At 36.0% G+C, this 25,490-nt stretch overlaps 1 protein-coding gene across 2 annotated transcripts in view; it reads left to right on the top strand.

Annotated features, from left to right (window-relative positions):
- The window catches only part of LOC129944722 (uncharacterized), an 83,516-nt gene that overhangs the window by 56,231 nt on the left and 1,795 nt on the right, over positions 1 to 25,490 (top strand). For both annotated transcript variants that reach the window (XM_056054359.1, XM_056054360.1), the window contains 5 exons: positions 3,195 to 3,689; positions 8,010 to 8,201; positions 23,431 to 24,084; positions 24,151 to 24,301; positions 24,362 to 25,452. In XM_056054359.1, coding sequence (XP_055910334.1) covers positions 3,195 to 3,689; positions 8,010 to 8,201; positions 23,431 to 24,084; positions 24,151 to 24,301; positions 24,362 to 25,452 — 2,583 coding nt within the window. The remainder of the gene's footprint in view (positions 1 to 3,194; positions 3,690 to 8,009; positions 8,202 to 23,430; positions 24,085 to 24,150; positions 24,302 to 24,361; positions 25,453 to 25,490) is intronic.

Below are 25,490 nucleotides of genomic sequence, written 5' to 3'. Positions count from 1 at the left end.
ATCAATTTTTACTTTGAGTAATGTTTCTTAGGTTTTCATTTTTTATAAAAAAAACTGTCAATTCGATTTTTCTCAAAATTTTACCAGATGTCAAAAACATTACTCTTCGTTGCAGAAAATAGTTTTAGAGATGAAATCATATTTGAGTCGTAAAATTTTGGAGGTGACAAATTTTTTTTTTCAGTTTTATTGATTTATAAAAAAAAAAAATTATATTGATTTTTTTTGAAAAATATACCTTTTTGGTATCACGTTACAATATATTACATAAAATTTAATTCAAGTCTCTAGCGTTTTTGGTTCATAAGATATTTAGGGTTAACCAAAATGTTCACCTATTTTTCAAACTGCTATGGTAAAAAAGACACCCACGCAATTTTCTTGAGAGCCCTTTCTCCATCTTTCTGCCTTATTATCTGTATAACAAAATTTATTTGTAGTCGATATCTATTCTGGTTCTTGAGCTATGGAGGACGAAAAAACGTCGCGAACGTACGGACATACGAACGTACGTACTAACGCACGCACAGACATCTTTCTAAAAATCTTTTATTTCGACTCTAGGGACTTTGAAACGTCGAGAAATGTCAAAATTTTCAATTTGACAAATCGGACCCATTACAATAACTTCCTATGGGAAGTTAAAAATACGCAAATGCTACTAAATTTGGCAAAATATTGTTGGTATTTAAAATTTTTTTTAGAATAATTTGACTGACAACTTTTTTTAACAAAACACGAAAACCTAAAAACCTTTTAAGCAAGACAAATCGGCAAACGGGATGGGAGGTTATCAAAGTGGGGTCGCATCCCAACCTCATTTTTCACTTTCATAATTGGCCTCTTTTCACTTTCTGAAAGTGTAATAGGGCCAAATATATTTGCTTACACCTTTTTGACGTCCCGAGTTTTTGGGCGATTATTAAATGTTTGCGAATGGGCGATAAGATTTAAAACTCAAAAAGGTTCAAAATAAACCAAAATTAAGTCAGAATGCTCAAATGTTGAAACACATCTTTTGGGCGATATTTAAAATAGTAATTTGGAAGTTATGATGTTTTAAAAATTGATTTGGGCAATTTGACATTGGTGTTGGGCTTTGTGGCATTTAGTTCTATAAAAGTTTTTGAGAGTTATGACATTCTTAATATCTTGGCGACATTTTAGTAGGCAATAAGACCGAACGCTTCTTTTGATTTGTAATTTCATAAAACCCAAAAAAGTGTTAACGCCGAAAAATTAGGTAATATTGCCCAAATCGTACAAAAACAAAATGTTAATGAAATTGTTTTGGGCGGTATAACATTTTTTATTTTGGCAATATAGTTTTGGACTAAAATTTAAAAAAAAAATCTTTCTAAATTTGTCAAATCTTAAAAACAAAACAAGTTAAATATATATTTCTTTGAACTCAGGGTATTAAAGTCGAAAAAGAATGTTCACCAATTGTCAATAGTTTCATAGATTTTTTTTGGTAAAAAATCTGTCAATTAGATTTTTATAAAAAATACTTAATTAAAAAAAATGCCATTTTTCGTATCGTAAAAATATTTCTAATGTAATAACATAGGTTTTCACTTTGAATGAGCACTTCTCACTTTTAAAGATATCTTCTTGTGACATTTGGTAAGAGAAAAGTATTGTTTAAATTTAATACGAAAATAGTGAACTTTTTGAAGTATTAAGGCACTGTTGGAGGCTCTTAAAACAACTTCTCAGCCGAAGTTGTGAAGAATCGAAACTGTGTGTTTCACTTAACAACAGCTATAAAAACATCAGCTGTAGTCTGTAGTGTTGACGGGAACCGTGGTAGAATTAGTCATTGATTAAACGAACGACATTAAACAGTATTTTTAATAATGACTTTGATCGAAAGTCTTTAAAGGTTCAATCCACACAAGAGCTCAAGCTCAAGGTCGATCATACCAACAAACGACATATTTTCGGAACTGGTTACCGAGATTTTAAAATTAATGCCTTTAATCTTTGGGTTCTTTGGTAATAAATCCTCCATAATCTATTGAAGGCTTTAAAAGGAAGAGGCAAAAATGTATAAATTTACCATGAAAATTTTCATGGAAGGATATTGTGCTATGTGATATTGTACCACAGCCGCGGCGGCCATTTAGCCGATATATAAATGGCAGCGTTCCTTTTTTTACCATTAAATAAGCATCCATTTATTTCTCTTGGAATAGAAACTCGTTTGTTTTAAAGTATGAAAATGAAGCCTCTTAATATAGAAAACTTTATATATTTCTTTTTCTTAAAATATTTGAGCTAAGCTTAAGCTTATTGCTATTTTAATTGTAAATATTTGTGCATACATTTTCAATTAATAAATCAAACTTACTCTCTTCTTTATAAATCATAATAGGTAGAAACTTAGGTTTATGGCTATAGATGGATGATAAAACGTTCTGTTTCATTTAACTAAAATGTAGGGCTTGAAATTGTATTTCATTCAAAGTTGACGCAATTTTTTTGACTTGCCTAAAAGGAAATATTCATAGACTTGGCCCTTGCAAGTTGTTTGCTTCATCAATAAAAATAAATAAATATGCATTGAAGGAATTAAAGAACTGAAATAAAATCCAACTTGTAGGTATCAATCTTATGTATGCAAACATTGACAAACATAAAACTCCTCAAATAACTTGAAGTCCTAAAAGACACACCTGTGAGCGGTAGGTAGGTATGGGCTATAGACTTTATCTTATCTTACCTTATCTAAACATTAAGATCCCTTAAATGGCATGAGTTTGTCTTTGCTAAAATGTCACCTTTGTTGCGACCGACGACAGCGTTGATGGCGTCGCAACAGGCTCAGCGACGTCAACGTCAACATCGTCGCCGCAACGCCTCACCGATAAGACTTATTAGTTTTATTTTTCTTGTCTTTTTGTTGCCATTTATGGGGTTCTAAAGTTGCAAAATCCAATAGCTAGATAGGTACTTTAAAATTGTTTATATTATTTCTTTTTGCTATTGTTGTTGTTGTAGCTGTTGTTGATTTGTGCTGAATCGCGTTAAAATTTTGCTATACATGAGCATTCCACTGACGTTTATAAAGAAAAATTCCAAAGATAACCTAAATTTGATTGAATTACATTTCCAGAGTTGCCATATTTTTCTTTTTAAAAGAAATATCAGAATAATTAAATAATATTTGTTTTTCTTTAATTTAATTTCAGTATGGTATGCATACAAGAGGAACTAGGACACATGGGTCTAGTTGGTCCAACAGAACTGCCATATAAGACAAACGTCGTGGTTGATGATCATCACCTCCATCATCATCCCCATCCGCATCATAATCATCAGACTGAAGCGACTGACAGTAGTGCGGAGAATACCTGTCAGACGCATTGGCCACCAAATGCCGGTGGTTTTGGACACCCCGATAAGCCAATTGGTTGGATGTACGGCCTATTGGGTTGTATGAAACCTGTGTTGTCATTTATTGGCAAGGCGGGTGTTATTGAGATAAAAAATAATAAATCAGAAGACTGGGAAATTCCATTCGAGGCGATAACAGATCTAGAATGGTTGGGTAGCGGTGCACAGGGTGCTGTATTCAGTGGAAAACTGAAGAACGAAATTGTTGCTGTGAAGAAAGTTCGTGATGTCAAGGAGACAGATATAAAGCATCTGAGGAAATTGGATCATGAAAATATAATTAAGTTCAAGTAAGTTAAATTTAATTTACATTATTCTCTAAGCTAGGTAAAATAATTAAAAAAATATAATTCCTTTCATATACTTGAAACCTCAAACCTCTCAATTAAGGTTTTGGTAATTTAGAGAAGTAAGAAAATACTTTCACATAATAATTGATGGTATTAAAGACTGTTTATTCATAAAACTAATGAGTTCAACGTTTGCGTGGCGTGATGGTTAGAGCGTAGCACTGTTATGCCAGAGGACTTGGGTTCATCTAAAGTTTTTTCCACGGGTACTTACTACCTCTTGCGAGGAATTATCTGGGAACATTACTCACACACAAGAATGGTTGCGAGTTGTAAGTCACTGGTCCCACTAGTTCTCAACGGACTTTTACGCCACCTAATTTATTTATTTGAATGAAATCAACGTCAAAGTTCCAATGAGAATTCTGATGACTGTCCATACAAAAGTTAAAATTGTCAAAAATCTCCATTTGATGTTTTATCACAGTTCTTCTAAGTTTTTAGACTCATATTATGTTAGACAAGTTACCTTACTGCAGTGCTTTTTCAATTGCTTAGCAAACCTTGTAAGCGAATTATCTGAGATATTTTTCGCAGAATCTTCTTCAGTCTAGTTCTTGAAATATTGAGATAGATGTTTAGTTGATATTTGTGGTTTAAGTTTTACGCTCTCGGCTACAGCAGACATATTCTTGTCCATGTGCACCGTACATCTTCTGTATAGAAGGTGCAGTATGGACGCTTCATTACGGTCAACAATTCTTTAAAAAAAACCCACTCCCTGAGGTAAAGAGCGCTCATTTCGATAAAAAAGTTTTTAAATACTTTTGTTAATGTTTCGAGAGAAAATAAGCTATCAGCACCCAATTAAAAATAGAGAAAAAATTCCATAGCCTGTTTACCCCGGTTTCAAAACCCTTACATCAAAAAACCGGCTGTATGCTGCCTAGAACCGTTGGTTTCAAATTGAAGATCGACAGTGTCTATATCATCCAATTACAATTGAAATAAATTGGTTATCATCGACGGATAGAGCTTGTTATTGGTGACCAGCTTTATTTTCAAAGAAGTGTTAGGACCGATATCATACAATCTTTCTTTGTGACTTTTGATTTACGTATTAAGGAACAATTGTTAATTAAACCTTCCATTCATCAATGGTCTTAGTAACAACGTATAATTTCCATATCATAATAGGCTTCAAGTTCCATACCTTAGCCAAGTTTATAAAAAGAAACACTTTGTAACCTCTCAACTCTTGGGCCAGTTAATACTGGTATAAACCCAATTAATGTTCTTCCAAACTTGTAGCCCGCGTAGTGCAGAGTCGACATGAATAAAGACGTTTAAAGCTACTATGTTGTTAAATACTTAATTTCACTATGTTGATTTGACAAAGTAGATTTTTGAGCCAGCAGCACGTCTCTGCATAAGCAGGGCATTGAGAACCACACAATCAGCAGCGTTAGACACTTTCCTCCATCTGACACCCCTGGACATATTCAGCAAACAAGTGGCAGCGAGTACAGCTATAAGACTCAACGCCTTATCTCAATGGATCAACAACAATGTGGGGCACTCCATCATTTTGAACCTCTTTGGTTCTATACCAAAGTACATAGACTACACTATTCCAAAACCCCAATTTGGATAAAACTTCCAGGTATCTTTTCCATCCAGAGATGAATGGGAAGCAAAAACTCCTGGATGACAAAAGCATCCATTTTTATACAGATGGATCCAAGACAAATGAGGGAGTTGGTATTGGTGAGTGTCTCATTCCTCCTCCGCAACATTGTAGCGTCTTCCAAGCGGAAATTTTAGCGATCAAAGAGGTTTTCTCCTGGTTAAGAGAAACGTCATATCAACTTCTGATATCCGCATCTTCCCTGACAGTCAGGTTGCTATTAAATTTCTTGACGGTTTCTCAACCAAATCTCAAACGGCCCTCGATTGCCAATCCTCTCTTATGGAGATGGAGCAGCAATTAAACATTCATCTATGTTGGGTGCCGGGCCGTAGAGACATCACAGGAAATTGTAGAGCCGATGAACTCGCTAAAAATGGAACCGTCTTGCCTATTTCACTTGAAAGGGCGAAGATAGGTATACCGATAGCTGCATTTAAACTTCTGCTAAAAATAAAACAGCTTTTGCGATAGCGAACTCTAGCAGCCACAAAACTCATATGGCCTTCACTGGACTTAAAGCGTTCTAAAGACTTGTTATCTCAAAGCAGACTTCATATTAGTAGCCCTAATAGATACCCTTACGGGACACTGTCTTATAGACAGACACGCAATACGGCTTGGTGTAGCCTCAAATGATTTCTGCAGGAGCTGTATGGACGAGGAAGAAGATTTGGGAGAATACTCTTTTGATAATCCCAGTGGAAATCAAATATCTCCTTCGCTTTATATAAAGCTCAAAATGGGTCGATTAGTGTTTAGTAATTCTCTAGTGGTATCACAATGGGCCTTCTCTTTTGGCCTAAGTGTGTGGATTCTGAATCCGCAGCCACTTTAACCTAACCTAACCTAACCTTCACCAAACAATAAACTTTGCAAATTTTGAAAAGCTTTTCAGTAATATGCGAAAAAACATTTTTATTTGGAAATAAGAATTCGTTTTGAAAAATTTTCGAAAACTAATAAAAAATAACAAGACAATGGGCTTAGGCAAACATTTTTTTTATTTGTCAAATTGACCAAAGAACATAAATTTTAAAGTTAAGGGTCAAAAATGTCAGATTTTTTAGAATATTTTAATCCATCGACATCGTACAAATCCTTCAATGGAATTTGACAGTTTATAGCGACAAGATATTTCTTTCTAAAAGTTGTTGGAAATGAAACAAAAGAAGTTTAAAAAAGTGACCAGCGAGTAGTGAAACTAAGAATTAACTTCGATATCAGAAATAATTTGTCTAAAAAATAGAGTTTTTAATTAACACGAAAAGTACCATCGGTGTGTGTTGTCTAAAATTGGATAAACTACAATTCAATAGCCAAAGGAATGTAAGTTTGAGTCCCTTGCAACCATAAACCGTCTACAAAGCAGTTCATTGAAGAATTTACCTCTAACATCATTTGGTGGCCACAAAATTGTTGATATAGCCTCGAAATTTTGTTATCAATGAGGATTTCGTTATGTAGCTCGATCTGTTCACGTACCAACTTTTTCAAATACAAACTAATTCCAATATAAACTAATTCCAAATTGTATTTTAAATAAGTGAAGCACATTCAGTTTTTACTTTTCAAATAATATTTGAATTTTGAAAAGTTAAAAGTGTTTTCACTTTACAAAAATATTGTGAAACACTTTGTACTTCTACTTTGCAAGATATTATTTTTTGCAAAGTTGCAAAATGAAAAGCTTATTTAGTAAAATAGGCTCCAGATCTTTTCTTCAAGAATTGAATTAATGTTCAATTTCTCGTCTCGGCGGGTTTCCTACTAAATTCTCACATCCCAGTGCATCTATGAATAAAATTCACTTGAAAAACCGACATTTTATCCTTGTATTTTTATTGTGAGTTGCTTATATTAATTTACTTTGGATCGACTACTGAAATTTAATTTTCAAAACTTAAGCAATTAAAATAACAAATATCGTAACGATGTTAAATTTGTGCAAAAGTTATTATTTACAAAATTGTTCATAACCTATAATTTGAGTATACAATTTATGTCTTGTCAGATTTGTATTACCGATGCTGTCAGATCCTTATGTCTAATGTAATGATTGTAAAACTTTAACTATATTTGCTGATATTTAAATTAACTTATACATTACATATCAGTCATTGTGTACATATTATCATATGTATGAAAAAAAGACCCAAAATAATATTGTACACGTTCTCACAATTATTATAATTACTCTCCAAGTAGGCTGTTATAGGTCAAATATGGCGCCACCAAACCTGACAACCGCATGTCTGTGGTAAGTTTGGTTTTATGTATGGTTAACCATAAAAACAAATACACTTTCCTTCTAATTTTATTTACCTACATAACCTATAATAGTTAGAGGAAGGCTTGTCTCTCGCAAAGCTAAAAAAAAAATAAAACAAATGCTGACCTCTTTCTTTTTTTAGATCCAACCTCTGTAAACTTATTTTATCGATTTACATAGATTCATGTACGCGCGAGTATCTAAGAGTGACATTAATATTATTTTAATTTAAGAATTCTAAAATAAAATTATTTACACAAGAATTAAATATTATTAACTTTTTATTTTTAAACTATATTTATTAAGTATAACATGACATATGATGGTAATAACTTCTATTTTTGTTCTCCACTATGAACAGAGGCGTTTGTACACATTCACCAGTATTCTGCATAATAATGGAATTCTGCCCGTATGGCCCACTGCAAAACATCCTGAAGGAGGAGGACGTTATGCTGCCATCGCGTCTAGTCTCATGGGCGGAGCAAATTGCTCTTGGCATGCAATATCTTCATTCCCATAAAATCATTCATCGTGACTTAAAGAGTCCAAAGTAAGTAAAATATCTACAACAATTTTCTTTTCAATTTAAATTGAATTTATTATTATTTATTTCCGTTGTTATATTTATTATTTATGTCAAAGAGAGAAAAAGGCTTTTCGATATCCTTTCTTCCTTCTAAATTTCAACTTTTATTTGTCCATTTTGCAGCTGGCAACCATTTTTTGTTTTTCTGTTCTATTGAAATTGTGTAATTTTTCAAAAAGACGAATGTCTAGGATATCGATTTTGATGAAATGGAGAGGATTTATGTATACCCAAAGAGGAGCACTCGCTCGTGTGAAATGAAATTTAGCAAATATCCTTTTGGCGCAACATGGATCGATATCTAAATAACAGCTTCGAATATAATGGGCTTGAAATTGGATGGGTTGAATATAAATGTTCTATTCTTTTTTAGTTTATTTAACTCGAAATCTAAAAATAATATAAACCTCCCCTTTTTTTGTAAACATATGTACATACCTATATTTTTACTATAGACCCATTAACTCTTTTGATATTGAGGGTGTTTTTTGTGTAGAAGGAAAAAGAAAAATATAAAAATACTATAGATAAAGTGGTATCAATGCAAAAATAGAAAATCTGGGCTTATGTATGAATGTAGGTACATTTATAGGAACATGACATGATGACAAATTATAACAAGCACTTAGGCAGGTGTAAACGTGTGGTTATAAATTATTAATAAAAGTGATAAGATAAGGTTTGGAATGAAAGTTGTATATAATAGTTTTATAGATATGTATGTACTTAGTTTGCGTGCAAATATAAACAATTAGATGTTATAAGTGATAAAAATAACTTTAAAATATACCTAAGTCGCATCTTGCATGATGTAATGGGTGTCTTTTTAAAAGAGGTGTACCTATAACTTGGAAATTTTCGCTCATTATCAATGAAACTTTTTGTTTTATGGGCAATTAGGTTCATATGTAGTACCCGTGGCGTTATAGTTAGTGTTTAGAACTGTGAAGCTAAAAGTCTTGGCTTCAATCCCTGTCTGAGCCATCTAAAGTTTTTTTCACTGGCTTTCGCGAGGAATTGTCAAAACCTCCAACAGTGATTCTTCTCATGAAAAATATTAGCCGTTTAGTGTTAGAAGCTGAAAATATTTAAACGGGAAAATTGAAAAATCATCACGAATTTAATTTAAAAATAAAATAATTATTTTGCATAACTTTGTAGCGTCAATTTTTGCTTGCACATAATAAAAACACATTAAAACGATTTTTACATATTGACCTCTTTCCCCATTTTTGTTTCAAGTGACCGCTTTAATAAAAAAAGTTATAATTTTGAAACAAGTTTTTTCCCATATTTATAAACAACCTCTAGCTAAAATATGAGTATTTTTGAATCTCGGATAACGGTTTTAAAAAATCTTTTAATTGCACTTTGAACTTTGCATCTGAGATTTGGAACTAATTTGCTTTCATGAAAATTGATTTTTAGATCCCGAAAATATAGATTCCTCTTTTACAAAAATTACGAACAATGTTTAAGACTTCGTTTGTGTCAAAGATGCCCAATGAAATAATTCTTATCTTGCGTGTGTTTCAATAAACATTTGCAAACACAGGCCTGGAAAATTGCACGAATTTTTAAATGCAAGCCATCTACTTACCTACTTACTTAAGGTGGCGCTACAGTCCTGTGTGAACTAGGGCCTCACCCAACAAGCTTCTCCATCTAGCTCGGTCCCTAGCTAGATGTCTCCAGTTTCGCGCTCCAAGTTGGGTGAGGTCACTTTCCACTTGTGCGCGCCCTTGATCCACGGACTTCCTCTACTGCGCTGTCCTGTGGGTGCGGATTCGAAGACTTTCGGGCCGGAGCATTGGTTTACATGCGCTCTACGCGACCCAGCCATCTAAGTAGTTGGACTTTTACCCTTCTGGCTAAGCCCGTACAGCTCGTTGATCCATCTTCTCCTCCACTCCCCTTCGATGTATAAGGGACCGTAGATCACACGAAGAACTTTTCTCTCGAAGCGACCATGCTTCTGCACAATATAGCAGGACGGGGATGATAAGGGTCTTATAAAGCCACATTTTGGACCCTCGGGAGAGGACTTTACCGCTCAATTGCTTTCTTAGTCCAAAGAAACAGCGGTTAGCAAGAGTTATTCTGCGTTTGATCTCAGCGCTGGTGTTGTTTTCTGCGTTTACAGCGGAGCCTAGGTAGACGAAGTAATTGACTACCTAAAAGTTACGTCTGTCGATGGTGATGTTAAGACCAACACGTCGGTGTTGTGTGTCCTTTCTTAACGACAGCATGTACTATGTTTTGCCCTCATTAACCGTTAAACCCATTTTTATGGCCTCTGCCTCAATACTCACAAAAGCCCCATTGACATCACGCTGAGTTCTTCCGATTATGTCAATGTCATCAGCATTTGCTAGTAATAGGACAGACTTTTGAAAGATATTGCCTCTAGTGTTGACGTGTGAGCTCTACACTATATACTCTACACTTTCAAGCACGATGTTAAAAAAATCACATGGCAGCGCATCACCTTGCCTAAAACCTTTTTTGACATCGAAAGGTTATGGTAAGTTGTTTCCAACCTTTATGGAGCAGAGTGAATTCTCCAGTATGAACAAACGGACGAGTTTGGCGGGGATGCCAAAACTAGACATGGCTCTATACAGCTCGTCCCTGTAGATGCTGTCATATGCGGCCTTAAAATCGATGTTGGGTGTCGATTTGGTGTTCTTGGTTTTTTTTCCAGGATCTGCCGTAATGTGAATATTTGATGAACTGTGGAATTTCCTGGTCTAAAACCACACTGATAAGGAGCTATCAGGTTGTTGACGATGGGCTTTAGACGTTCACATATTACGGCAGAGAAAATTTTATAGGCGATGTTAAGAAGACTGATTCTTCTATAGTTGGTGCAGTTTATGGGGTCTATTTTTCTCAGGATCGGGGAAACAAGACAGATAAGTTGGTGCATGCTCCTAACCAACTTATCTCCAGCTGCTGTAAAGAGCTCAATATCCAAGCCATCTGCTCAAGCGGCTTTATTAGACATCAACTTAGATATGGCAATCTTTGCTTCGTGGAAATGTTGGAAAGAGTATGACAAAAATAGGCTATGTGGATGGGCCATTGAGTCAAGTTAAACATTTGCATGAAATGATCTTCAAATATGGACCGTACTATCGATTCAAATAAAGATTTCATGCATTTTTCCTGAATTGTATGTGTTTTTTTTTTGAAAAACTTTTCTATAGACTTTAAACAATCAAATTTTCTTTCATGGAAAAAAAATGTAAGGAAATTTAGGTACACCAATTTTGAACAATCTAAGACCATGATGCATGTTAACAGCATCGTTTGTGTCAAAGATGCCTAATACCTTATTTCGTATGTGTGTTTTAACAAACATTTGCAGTTACAGATCTTGAAAATTGCCCACATTTTTTATTGCAAACATCTGTGAATGAAAAAAGACTTAAATGTTATAATGTTGGCCTTACAACTTAAAAAAAAAAGCAATAATTTTGAGAAAGCCTGTCATAACTTCTAATAATTTTATTTTAAAATATCTCTAGGTATTCGAAATATTAAAACATCATCTGCAAAGATTAACATTACATAATTATTTAAAACAGAAGGCAAGTCATTAATAAATAAAATAAACAGCAATGGATCAAAGTGACTCCCTTGAGGTACACCAGAATTGACGTCAAATTGAAATGAAGGAAAAGGTTACTCCTGAGCATGATGTTATAATATCTACGAGTATCTTTAAGACATGACAAAATCCACATAATGAAACGGTTGTTAAGAACAATATTACGTAATTAACTAAGCAGAATATCATGACTTAGTTTGGCAAATTGCTTCCTATCCTAAATCGACTTGAGAGTTTTTTTTCGAATGTATCCAAAGAAAGAATTTTAATAAATTAGAAATTGTAGATTTTTTTTTAAAAACCCATGTTAATTGTCGTATACATAAAAGAAAAACAATTGAAAATTACGTCGCAGACAATACATAGTTTTTCAAAATAAATTATTTTATTCCATCATGACCAGGACTGAAGTAAACTCTACTAAACTCTTAGCGTTTTATTGCTCTTTAATTCTTAATGAAGTTTTTAATTCTCGCAATGGGATAGTACCAAACCAAATTTGTGTCCTTAAGAGCATTTCCGAGAATTTCCTACGAAGCAAAAAGAAACTTTACTGTTTCTTCGTGGATTTCAAAGCAGCGTTTGATGCGTTCAACATAAATGCGCTCTTACACAAACTTCATGCACTAGGGATGTCAAGGAAATTCGGTAAAGTCCTCAGAAATATAAACGATGATACTAAAGCCGCGGTTTGGATAGAGAGGAAATCTTTGAATGGTTTCAGACTGAAACTGGTGTCCGGCGGGGGTATGCGTTGAGTCCTCTTTTATTTGCGTTGTTTGTGGATGACCTTACCGACAATATTGGTGGATGAGTAAAATTCACGGGGACAACGATCAAAGCATTATTCTATGCCGATGACATTCTGCTGTTTTTTAATTTACTCCAATCACTGCAACTAATGATAAACCAGTTGCATAGGAACTGTGTAACGTGGAATCTTTAGGTCAATTTAAGTAAATCTAAAATAATGATATTCAAGAACGGAGGTGGAAGAAATAGCTCAAATGAAAGATGGAGCTACGATTCGAACTTGATTGAGGTGGTGAGAGAATTCAATTATCTAGGAGTGTACTTTAGAAAGAATTTTATTCTGGAAAGACATCTTAGTGGAAAACTTATAAAAGCAAAAAGTGCAATCGGAACTTCCTGGGCAAAGTGTTTTTCAAACAAGAACATAGCACATAGTAGCAAATTTCGTGTGTTTGAAGCAGTGTCTAGGTCTATTACGCTTTACCCAGCACAAGTTTGGGGGTACAAACAGTACAAAAGTGTAGAAAAACCTCTAAGATTCTTTATTAAAATAATATTTCATCTTTCCTACAACACACCAAATTACATGGTTTTACTATAAACTGAACTATTGCCGCTTTTTATTGAAAGCTTGAAACTAAATATAGACTACATCATCTGCTAATGCACATGGAAAGATTACCAAAGAAAGCAGCAATCAATCAAAGAAGTAGTTGGTACGCAGAATGGCACGAGCTGGCTTTTTGTTGGGAAATGTCACTGGGTCTGGGATTGCAGGGTTAAACTTTATAAATTAATTGCAAGGGTTGATGAAAAACTCCGTGGTCGCTGTATAGAAGAAGCTTCAAAATCAAATAATAGGTTAATTTACAATTATCTCTGTCATAACCTTGGTCCAAATAACTGTTTTACAGATGAGAACAGTGTGGAGGTCATTTCTACAATGCTGAGACTTCGAGGGGAGCTCCAGCATCTCAACTGTATACCGCATAGGTAGGATCGACCCCGGCAATGCAGTTTATGTAACCGAAGGGAAAGAAAAGATGTTTTTCACTTCTTAGGAAAATGCCCTGTGCTAGTAGAAAGTAGCAGAGCCTTCCTTGAATTGTGATTATGTAAATTTATATGCTGAGAAATTTAAATGAAAATAAAATCTAATGTAATCTAATCTGGAATGAGAATTTTTTTCCAAATATGGTGAAATCTATCTATGGTTTGATTCGAGCTGTAAAGAGGTTATAAGGTTCAGAGATGTAAGTTTCCGTTATTATAATGCCAACCCGACTGAGGAAAACCGGAATAAATTTAAACAAGCTAGAAAGACCTGTAATGGTCATATTCACGGACCAAATTTTTGCATAAAAAAAACGTACAAAACACCACGTCATCCTCGGTTCCAACGCTCGTCCACAATGACACTCCCTATGTAAGCTCGACTGATAAAGCCAATTTGCTTGCAGCACATTTTGCTGTTAATTCGACGCTACCGGATAGCATCATGAGTCCTCCTGTTCTTGAGAGCGTAAATGATTCTATGGGACGAATCTTCTTTCGCACTCGTGCAAAGACCTTGACATACACAAATCCGCTGGCCCGGATAGTATTCCTCCTATTGTTCTGAAGAGGTGTTCTTCAACGCTGGCAAAACCTCTGCGTAAGCTTTTCCATTTATCCTATTCTACAGGTCTCTTCCTGAGTGGATGGAAAACTGCATTTGTCCAGCCTGTCCCTAAAAAAGGCGAATCCTCCTCTCCCTCAAACTATCGTCCAATTGCACTTACGTCTCTTCTTTCTAAAGTCATGGAAACGCTGATTAATTTTCAGCTTAAGAAATATCTTGAAGAACGGAAGCTTCTTAATGACCGACAGTATGGCTTTCGTACCAATAGGTCTACTGGTGATCTCATGGTTCATCTCACCGAACAGTGGAACAAATCTTTACATCGTTTTAGAGCAAGTAAGATTATTGCACTTGATATTTCAAAAGCATTTGATAGAGCTTGGCACCAAGCTCTCTTATCGAAAATGCGTGCTTTTGGTATTGATGAATCTCTTCCTAGGAGGATTAGAAATTACCTTTCTAACCGTTCAATACAAGTTATATTGGATGGTTTCAAGTCTGAAATTCATAAAATAAATGCTGGTGTACCTCAGGGCTCCATTTTGTCTCCGACTCTCTTCCTTATATTCATAAACGGTCTTTTGTCTGTCACTTCTAATCCATTAAACTGTTTCGCCGACGACAGTACCCTCAGCTTTTCATATTCGTTTCTAGATTCACATCCTTGTCCTTCTGATGTAGAATTTAAACAGCAGCGTATGATAAGCTCATTAAATTCTGATCTTGACAGCATTGTCCAATGGGGAATCAAAAACCGTGTAGAATTTAATGCTTCGAAAACTCAATGCTGTCTCCTGTCGTTAAAGCGTAAAGCCGTAATACTCGCACTTCTAGGAATGCTCATTAGTTTACCCTTGAGCTCAATTTCGGGCGTACTGTCAAGTACAGAGATTCTTTCTTAAATGGCACATCGAGAATGTGGAATGCTTTGGCCAACTCTGTTTTTCCCTCCCATTTTGATGTATCTCCTTTTAAATCCTTCCCTATATGATTTGTACATATGTTAAAAAACTTTACAAATATACGACTTTTTAACGGACAAATTAAATTCTCGGTAAAAATAAAATATCTACTGACGATTAAATTTCATAAACATACCAGAGAATTGTTACTGCTTATTGATTCTTTTGAAAAAGTCAATATATTTGAATTTGCAAAAAATATAAAAATAGCGCTGAAAACTCTTAATAATATTCCAAGAAAAACTTCAATGTTTTCCAAAAAACTTTCTGGTTATTTTCGACTTTAATTTTTCTGCACTTCAATATTGACAAAACTTTTTAAACTTCTCATATATTTTAAATGTTCATAAATTCTATCAATTACAGTTGCCAATTTAATTGAACTAAATACATATTATGTTTTATTTTATTAGTTTTTAAAAATCGTTTTCCATACATTTTTTACGGAAATGAAGTATTGAAACAGAATTCTAAATATGAATAAATTCAAATACAAAAAATACGAAAATTTAAAATATTATGCCTTGATTTGGTATAGTTACAAAATTCTATTACTCAAGAAAACAAACTAACACGGTATTGAAATTACCTAATTTTACTCTCAAAGCTCTTAAAGAACTTTCTTTAGATTTTCTTTGACAGCAGAACTAACGTTCAATGACTTATTTTCTATAAGAAAGAAACAAAAGCAACAACTGACTGTACTGACTTAAGGGTGCTTTTTAAACTACGTACAAATCTTAGTAGTAATTTGTCTACATTTAAAAATTGCAGACATTTTATTCTAAAAGATAATTTCAAGGCAGATAAAAAAAGCTTTGATTGACAGTAACAAGAAATTGTAATACGCATGGATTAACGTATTTAATCGCCATATTTACATTCATACACCCTAAAGCCCTTTTAACATCCTTCAGTGACTTAAAACTGAACTAACTGCAATTATATGCCTCTTTATCCAGAGTTCGACGCACTTTAATCTTCATCGACTTCCTTGCTTAAGCGAGATAAAAATAAGTGTAACAAGATGAAAAAACAAAACTAGGTAGGTAGTCGTCCTTTCAATAAAACACCACAAATACGGCAACTTTGCACATTTCAAGTGCACTTTGGTGTTTTTCGTCCCGTCTTATACCTATACCTCGTCTTGCCCAGACTCAACCAACGCAACAATATAAATTCCATTTCACAATAAGAGGGATGAAAAAGAAGGGAAGTAGAGTTGCTCTTCAAATAACATTTTTAGCAACATAAACCAAAAGAAGGAAAAAAAGAAAAAGTTTATCCTTTCAAAGTTCTGATCTGATGCGATGCGATGCGACAATGGTGATGGGGTGAATTAATATTTTTCACCCTTATTTTGTCTGCGCGTCACGTAAACCAGGACGAATTCGTATTCATACACGAACTTCCAACTTTTCAACTTCTTACTTCGAATCAGTAACGGATTTATTCCAACAGCCCCAGATTTCATTCTTAAGGGAAAACCAAAATTAAATAAGTTTAACTCTAGTTTCCGACTAAAGTAAATTGAACTATATTACAAGGGCTTTAAAAGTTTTGTATTTTTGACCAAACTTTCTATGTTGTGCTGTCGCCCCATAAAAGTTATTCCTAAGCTCGGGCCTTCTTTGTTAGTCTGGCACTGTTAACAATCCATCATCTCCTTGTTTGGCGCAATCCATGCAGAAGGGCAAACGGCGTCATTCCTTTTTTTCTGTGTTATTAAATTAACGTGGTTTCGAATAAAAGGGCTATATAAACAGGAGATAAGGCATAGGGATAATACGGGCATGCGCTCAAATGTCGGCGCCTTTCATATGTTTGGAGGAGGGCAAGTGGAATTTCTCACAAAAAGAATATATATATTTTGTCGATATGTACATATCTATTTTTTTGGCAATAAACTGAGTCGCGGTTCTTTGAAATTCGTATTGTACACCCCCGCAAAACAAAACAAAAAAACATTGTGTCTCCCAAGAACTCTGACATATTTATGAACCTCCCCGACCAGTCGAAGCGAAAGGGACGAGCGCTTTTTGAGAAAGTTGATAGTTTAGCCGCGTCTAACGCGATTTCGAGGAAATTGAAATGAATTTATCCTGAAGGAGTGGATAAATTAGAAAGGGTAGATATAGATACATACATATTTTTGTATGTGTATATCTTAAGGGATGATAAAGTGCTAAGTTCTGTCTAGGGTAGTTTATCAGCTGATGATTACAATGGTAGCGGGTGGACAATGGACAGACACACAAATTAAGAAGGTTGGAATTTATTAATGTTGGGTGCAAACTAAGTTTTTGAAAAGACAAATTATGTTAGTTTATGTTCAAATTTCTGGAAGGGTATAGAAAAGTCATTAAATTAGTTATACACTACGCATCGAGGAATTTTTTCCTTTTTTATTTTTTAACTTCGTAGTTTATTAAACTTTTTGGAAATTATTTCAAGCTTATTTTTTTTTAATTGGACTTTACTTCGAGAAAAATAAAATTGACGTTACAGCATTTGATCTCGTTCATAATAAATTAAACAAATTATTAACTGAGTTCAATCAGAAACTATCAAAAGTCTTTAATTTGGTAAACAGTTTTCGTTATAAATTACTGAGGTGAATTATTGGAAGCTTATATTTGTTTGTAATGTAATAATATACCGATTTCAATAATTCTTCTGCTCATGATTTCAACTAATTAAAAAAGTCAAAAAAACTACATCTTAAAACTTCAATAAACCCTTAATTTATAATTAAGTTCTCTGGCGTTAAAATTACGTAATCTTCAATTCTCCTTCTTCTGATTGTCTACAGTTTCATAATGTTAAAACAACGTTCGTTGACTTTCAAATAGTTTTTCATGTTGATGTTGAATTTTAGCTAAAGAAAGTTTTTGATTCAAGTTCAACATTCAAATTCATTCGAGGGCAACTTTTTTTTGGTCCAAAGTCATTCCAACTTTTAAACAAAATTTAAATTTTCTGGCGGACAAACTTTTATTTTGTTTGAAAGGGTTTCATTTTGAAAAGACTGCTATTTGTACAGCTGTCCCTTTTGCAGTTGACATCTTTCTAAAAATTTAACAACGATATACGCATAGTGAAATTTTGAAGTCACAGTTTGCAAAACTAATTCTTTTTTGGGTTGTAAGGTGGCGCTGCAGTCCGGGATGGACCTGGGCCTCAACCAACATGCGTCTCCAACCAGCTCGGTTCCTGACTAGCTGTCTCCAGTATCGCACGCCAAGTTGGTTGAGGTCTTTACCTGAGCCGCGATCTTTCTCTACTGCGCCGTCTCTCGAGATTGGATTTGAAGACCTTCGTTGATGTCCATTCGCTCTACATGACCTAGCACGTCGTTGGACTTTAATTCTGTTAACTAAGTCAGTGTCGCTGTACAGCCCGTACAGTTCGTCGTTATATCTTCTTCTTTCTCCATCTATGCATATGGGACCTAAAATCATCATCCTAAGACGCTCTCATCTTTCTTCGACAGGGTCCAGGCCTCAGCATCATAAATGAGAATCGGGATAATGAGTGTCTTATAGATGATGATTTTAGATTCTCCAGAGAGGACTTAACTACTCAATTGCCTTTTAAGTCCAAAGAAGCAGCGACTTGCAAGAGTTATACTTCGTTTGATTTCGGCGCTGATGTCGTTGATTGAGTTTATAGCGGAACCTAGGTAGACAAAGGCCTCAACTATCTCAAGGTTATAGCTGATCTCCATGGTGACGTTTTGTCCAAGACTTCGTTGTTCAATGTCCTTTTTTGATGACAGCATATACTTGGTCTTGCCCTCATTGACCACTAAACCCATCTTCTTCGCTTTGGTCGCAATGCTCAAAAAAGCTCCACTTGACGGTTGAGTTTTGCCCAATTCTTTTTAGAGCGATATTAAAGAAGTCGCATGACAGCGCACCGCCTTGTCTAAAACCTTTTTTGACATCAAATGCATCGGTGAGATCCTTTCCGATCTTGATAGAGAAGCGTGCATTCTCCATAGTCATTCTGCACAAACGGATAAGTTTGACAGAGATGCCAAAACTAGACATTGCTCTGTAGAGCTCTTCCCTATAGATGCTGTACGTGGCTTTAACATCGGGTGGTGGGTATCGATTTAAAGTTCCTGGGTTTTTTCCAAGATCTGCCGTAGTGTGAATATTTGGTTGATAGTGGACTTTCCTGGTCTGAAGCCGCACTGATAACGAACTATCAGATAGGTGACGAACGGCTTCAGACGTTCACATAATACGTCAGAAAGGATGTCTCTGTAGTTGGCGCAGTTAAAAGGGTCTCCTTTCTTATGCATCATTCTTTATTCGTTTATTGTCAGTTCTGGTATACCTGAAGGTAGCCACCTTAGCCCGTTGTAATTTGTTCTGTTTATAAATGACCTTCCTTCTATCTTACAAAAAATCGGTAACAATATACGCAGATAAAGTGAAAATATTTAGAGCAGTTTATTTTTTAAGGGACTATGGGAATTATTACAAGATGATCTACTTCGGCTATGGGAATGGTGCATAATATTGAATATTGATGAGTGCAAAAGAATTTGTTTTACAAACATAACGTACTTGACTATAAATACATGTTTAACTCTTCGAACTTGGAAAAACTCTTTAACTTCTTCTTCACTAAGCACACTCTGCATTGAGCTTAGAAGGAAGCCTCAAGATTCATGTGGTATCACAATGGGCCATTAAACTGGCCTAAGTGTGTCCGTTTCCATCTTGGACAGCCACTATAACCTAACCTAACCTAGGCCTCTGCATTATTTTGGACCCAATGTTAACTTTTACTGATCATACGAACTATAATTTAGAAAAGGCTAAAAGAACTGTAGGCTTTATTAAAATGATTGGAAGGGAATTGCAAGATTCTTATGACCTTAAACTTCTATATCTATTATTTGTTAGATCAGTCTTTAAAATAAGGTTGTATCGGGTGATTTTTTTGAGGTTAGGATTTTCATGCATTAGTATTTGACAGATCACGCGGGATTTCAGACATGGTGTCAAAGAGAAAGATGCTCAGTATGCTTTGACATTTCATCATGAATAGACTTACTAACGAGCAACGCTTGCAAATCATTGAATTTTATTACCAAAATCAGTGTTCGGTTCGAAATGTGTTTCGCGCCTTACGTCCGATTTATGGTCTACATAATCGACCAAGTGAGCAAACAATTAATGCGATTGTGACCAAGCTTCGCACTCAGTTTACTTTTTTGGACATTAAACCAACCACACGAATGCGTACAGTGCGTACAGAAGAGAATATTGCGTCTGTTTCTGAGACTGTTGCTGAAGACCGTGAAATGTCGATTCGTCGCCGTTCGCAGCAATTGGGTTTGTGTTATTCGACCACATGGAAGATTTTACGCAAAGATCTTGGTGTAAAACCGTATAAAATACAGCTCGTGCAAGAACTGAAGCCGAACGATCTGCCACAACGTCGAATTTTTAGTGAATGGGCCCTAGAAAAGTTGGCAGAAAATCCGCTTTTTTATCGACAAATTTTGTTCAGCGATGAGGCTCATTTCTGGTTGAATGGCTACGTAAATAAGCAAAATTGCCGCATTTGGAGTGAAGAGCAACCAGAAGCCGTTCAAGAACTGCCCATGCATCCCGAAAAATGCACTGTTTGGTGTGGTTTGTACGCTGGTGGAATCATTGGACCGTATTTTTTCAAAGATGCTGTTGGACGCAACGTTACGGTGAATGGCGATCGCTATCGTTCAATGCTAACAAACTTTTTGTTGCCAAAAATGGAAGAACTGAGCTTGGTTGACATGTGGTTTCAACAAGATGGCGCTACATGCCACACAGCTCGCGATTCTATGGCCATTTTGAGGGAAAACTTCGGAGAACAATACATCTCAAGGAATGGACCGGTTAGTTGGCCACCAAGATCATGCGATTTGACGCCTTTAGACTTTTTTTTTTGTGGGGCTACGTCAAGTCTAAAGTCTACACAAATAAGCCAACAACTATTCCAGCTTTGGAAGACAACATTTCCGAAGAAATTCGGGCTATTCCGGACGAAATGCTCGAAAAAGTTACCCAAAATTGGACTTTCCGAATGGACCACCTAAGACGCAGCCGCGGTCAACATTTAAATGAAATTATCTTCAAAAAGTAAATGCCAATCTAACGTTTCAAATAAAGAATTGATGAGATTTTGCAAATTGTATGCATTTTTTTTTTTTAAAGTTCTCAAGCTCTTAAAAAATCACCGTTTATAATTTGGGACCATTTTCACTCCACTTATGTTCATAAACTTTTATGTGTCCAAAGAAAGATCTTAAGGTTTACTTTATGTTTTCTCTCATGGTCGCTAAGAGTACCTTTGCCTCCTAAAAACTAACAGATCTCTATCCCTAACTTATCAATGGAAATATTTTCAATTTTTCTTTATTGTTGTAATTCTGAGTGAGTTCATTCCATCTTCATCAATATTTTTTCTCCTTTAAAGTTTGTTAATCATAATATAAAAAGTTAATACAGAAATACAAACTTACCAATGGAATCCATTGCTGGTTTACTGACTCCAATTTTATATCGAACCTGCAAATTAGAGAAATATGAATTGCAATCAAATTTGGAAAAATAGAAATTTAATAAAAAGAGAAATTAATTTCGCATGATATGATTTAAAGTCATTGACTGTATTTATATACTATTGAGTGAATTGACATTGATACCGGAAAGGCATACTACTTAGGGAACATTTGTATATCTAAGAACATCGAACTAAGAAATAGGAAAATAAATATATTTTAAGTGCTTTCCGATTGCAATCTATCTACCAGCTTATACAAATATAAAAGGAATGTATACTTTGTCCATAAAATATAAAGCACGATACATATCATCCCTCAAATTCCCTTCAATAAAGCGCGATCGAATTCTCCAGCACACAGGAATTCATTCATTAGTTAATGGATCAGTATTTAGGTCCTGTTTTTCCATAAAGACTTTGGGCAACGACAAGCAAGAGCAACCATACTCTTTCCAGGACAATAACTACCTACACTAAACGTTAAAGGACCGACACGACCGGTCTGTTTGGTCGGTCATGGCCCCCTTATAAAGTGTCCCCAAATGGGAAATGAACTTTCTGCGGCGACACATCAATTGACTATGTAGGAACTCCTCGGTTGTCGCTGTCGCCGGGCAATTATATTGAAACTTGATGCCAAACAAAACCCGGCCAGGTCGCAGCACAAAAACAAAACACAAAAGTTTTGTAGGTGAGGTGCGATGGTTTACAGAATTTCATTCCTCGAAAACGAACAAAAGGTGTTTTTTTTGTGTGTGTTGTTTTTGCTGAAAGTTTTTAGTTTATGCGACATAATATCCAACTTGAGACTTGATAGTACCTCGTTCGCTAACCTACCTACCCAATGGATGGTGGTGTAGGAACATATTGGACAAGTGGTGGGAAAAACAGCTGCAGACCTTGCGATTGCAATAATTTTATTTGGCATGAGCAGCATAACAAATATATAATTGCAGGGAATCAAAAAAACAACGTCTGAAAAGTGTGCACCTTCGACGACGACATCGACAACGACAACGAGGAGCGGCGCGGCGCCCGTTGCCGGACGACGACGAAAACGACGGCGCGTCGCGACGCGACAATGGGCGCCAACCGCCAATTGATTGTTGTAATAAAAATGAAAATATAATTGAACTCAAGGGAAATGCATATAAATACCCACTTTGCCTTTGGTGTTTCCTTTCGTTAAGGGTTGTTCGCGAAGTTGCCAGCGGCGGAGGCCGATGTAGGACGCATGAAGTGAAAGTTAAGCTGGAGCGAGGTGAAATTAATAGGTGTTTTAGGTTCCTACGAATTTATATCCTCGCCACCGCACTGCCGCGCCGCAATGATTCTTAAATCAGACAAACTTTTATATTGTAGCCTTACACGAGAAACCTTCATTGGACACAGATAGATAATTACATACTACTTCCTTGGAGCTTGAAGCCTCAACCTTGAGGAAGTATTTTAGCCTTAATTTGATTTTAATTTTAATAAAAGATAAAGACTTTTGAATATGGGGAAAACTTAAGTTAAGACACTTGGGTTTAATTTAAATTCTGTATTGATACAAGCAGAACCTAAACATGCTCCTTAGTTTAATCACAAAGGTTTAAGGATTGAGAATTACATGCCTTCTTTTTTCTCACTTTGTTTCTTACAAAAGGTTTCATTACCATTTTTCATTTTATTTTTTAGCATCCTAATTGGAACTAATGCCCTCGTTAAGATAAGTGATTTTGGAACAAGTCGTGAATGGAATGAAATCAGTACAAAAATGAGCTTTGCCGGAACTGTCGCCTGGATGGCCCCCGAGGTGATTCGCAACGAGCCATGTTCGGAAAAAGTCGATATCTGGTCATTTGGCGTGGTCCTCTGGGAGATGTTAACATGTGAAATTCCTTACAAAGATGTCGATTCGTCTGCCATAATTTGGGGTGTTGGAAATAATTCATTGAGGCTGCCAATACCATCAAGTTGTCCGGATGGATTTAAGCTACTAGTCGAATTGTGTTGGAGTGCCAAACCAAGAAACCGTCCGTCATTTCGGCATATTCTAACACATTTGGCTATAGCTGGTCCCGAGCTACTTAAACAAAACGAAAAGCAATACTTCGAAACGCAACGATCATGGAAAGAAGAAGTTCGGTCACATTTAAAGGAGATCACACAAAATGGAACGAGTATACATAAATACGAGCAAGATTTGATTAAGAGGCGAACAGCTGAGTGGCGACATGCTCAGGACATTCGAATGGTCTACGAGGACAAGTTGGAGAAAACGAATCGACTGTATTTGGAGTTGAGCGAGTGCATGACACAATTGCAGGAAAAGGAAAAAGAAATAGCTGAGTAAGTTCAAATAATAAATTATCTTTTTGAAAACTTTATCATTTTGTAAAAATTCTGTCTAATTAGGAGAGAAAAAAAGTTGCCAGGCTATAAGCCAACAAGACGATTGGGAAACACTCTTCGCAAGATGCAATACTACCGAAGAAGGCTCAACAATCATCCACCAATGATCTGTGATAATCAGTCAACCACACCGGATCCGGAAACGACACCAGAAGTAAGTATCTCCTACACACAAAATGAGTGATTTTTTCTTAAATTTAAACATTTCTTTCAGAGTCCCGTAAAGTGTACCCTTTACGCTCAACTAGATGGGTCGCAACCAAAATCATTCTGCGTGAATACGCAGAAGCCCAAAAAAGCCCGTCACAGACGCATTGGTTCCGGCACTTTTGCTGCAGCACCCAAAGTCAGTCCACTGCGCGAGAGGCGATACCAAAGTGAACCGGAAAACCGCAAAGTCAAACTCGTTGACACAGAGACCCAAACCGATGCCATGGATATCAGTGAGACAGATGCCAGTCCCAGTGCGTTATATGCATCGAGGGAAATTTCGTCCAGCTTAATTGGTGGTGATGTCGATGGATTCCGATTGGTCAACTGTCAACTAGCCGAACCACAAACGCCCGTAATTGACTATCAGGCAATGATAACAGCTGATAACAATCGCAATTTACAAAAGCAGCAACAGCAACAACAACTTCTGCAACAATCTCCAAACCTGCATCAGAATGTCCTTCAAGTATCGAGTCCGATCAGTCCCAATGGCAATTCGAATTCCATGACCACCAGCGATATGACATTCCAAGATGCCTGTTCCAGTCCCGATCAACTGGCCTACGACGATGCCATGAACAGCAACGAAAGGCTTGACATTACGGGATGCTGCAGTGATGACGAAAACCTTGAGACTCTTAATCGCAAAGTTATCGAATTCATCCATGAAAATCGATTACAAACCACAACCAGCTCCGCGTCCAACACTCAAACCCTCACCACCACAACAACCAACTCAACTGGTCCTCCTGGCAGTGTCGGAAGTTTGACCCAGCACTCAGATAATGGCAATTCCTTCGATCGAGACTCACTGATCTATGCGTCGGCTTGCAAGAAGAAGCAACAACAACGAAGCAGCTATACGTCCTGTGCCAACGATTCGAATAGTTACGACACCACAAACAATCACCAACATCACAGTCCGAAGACCATGCCACGATGTGGTGGAGGCCAAATGAGACACATGCGACAGCAGCAGCATTCGGAACTGAATAATGCTAATGGGGAATCTCAGGAGGATCTGTGCGATGACAGTTGGTCGGATGAGGAGGGTGAAGACACCGATTACAAATATTCACTAAGGAGAAGAAGGTAAGAAAGTTTTGTTTTAAAAGTGATGTTCCTCCTTG

This window comes from Eupeodes corollae, chromosome 2 (assembly GCF_945859685.1).
Source record: "Eupeodes corollae chromosome 2, idEupCoro1.1, whole genome shotgun sequence".
Taxonomy (NCBI): domain Eukaryota; kingdom Metazoa; phylum Arthropoda; class Insecta; order Diptera; family Syrphidae; genus Eupeodes; species Eupeodes corollae.
This window is presented reverse-complemented; position numbering and strand designations above follow the sequence as displayed.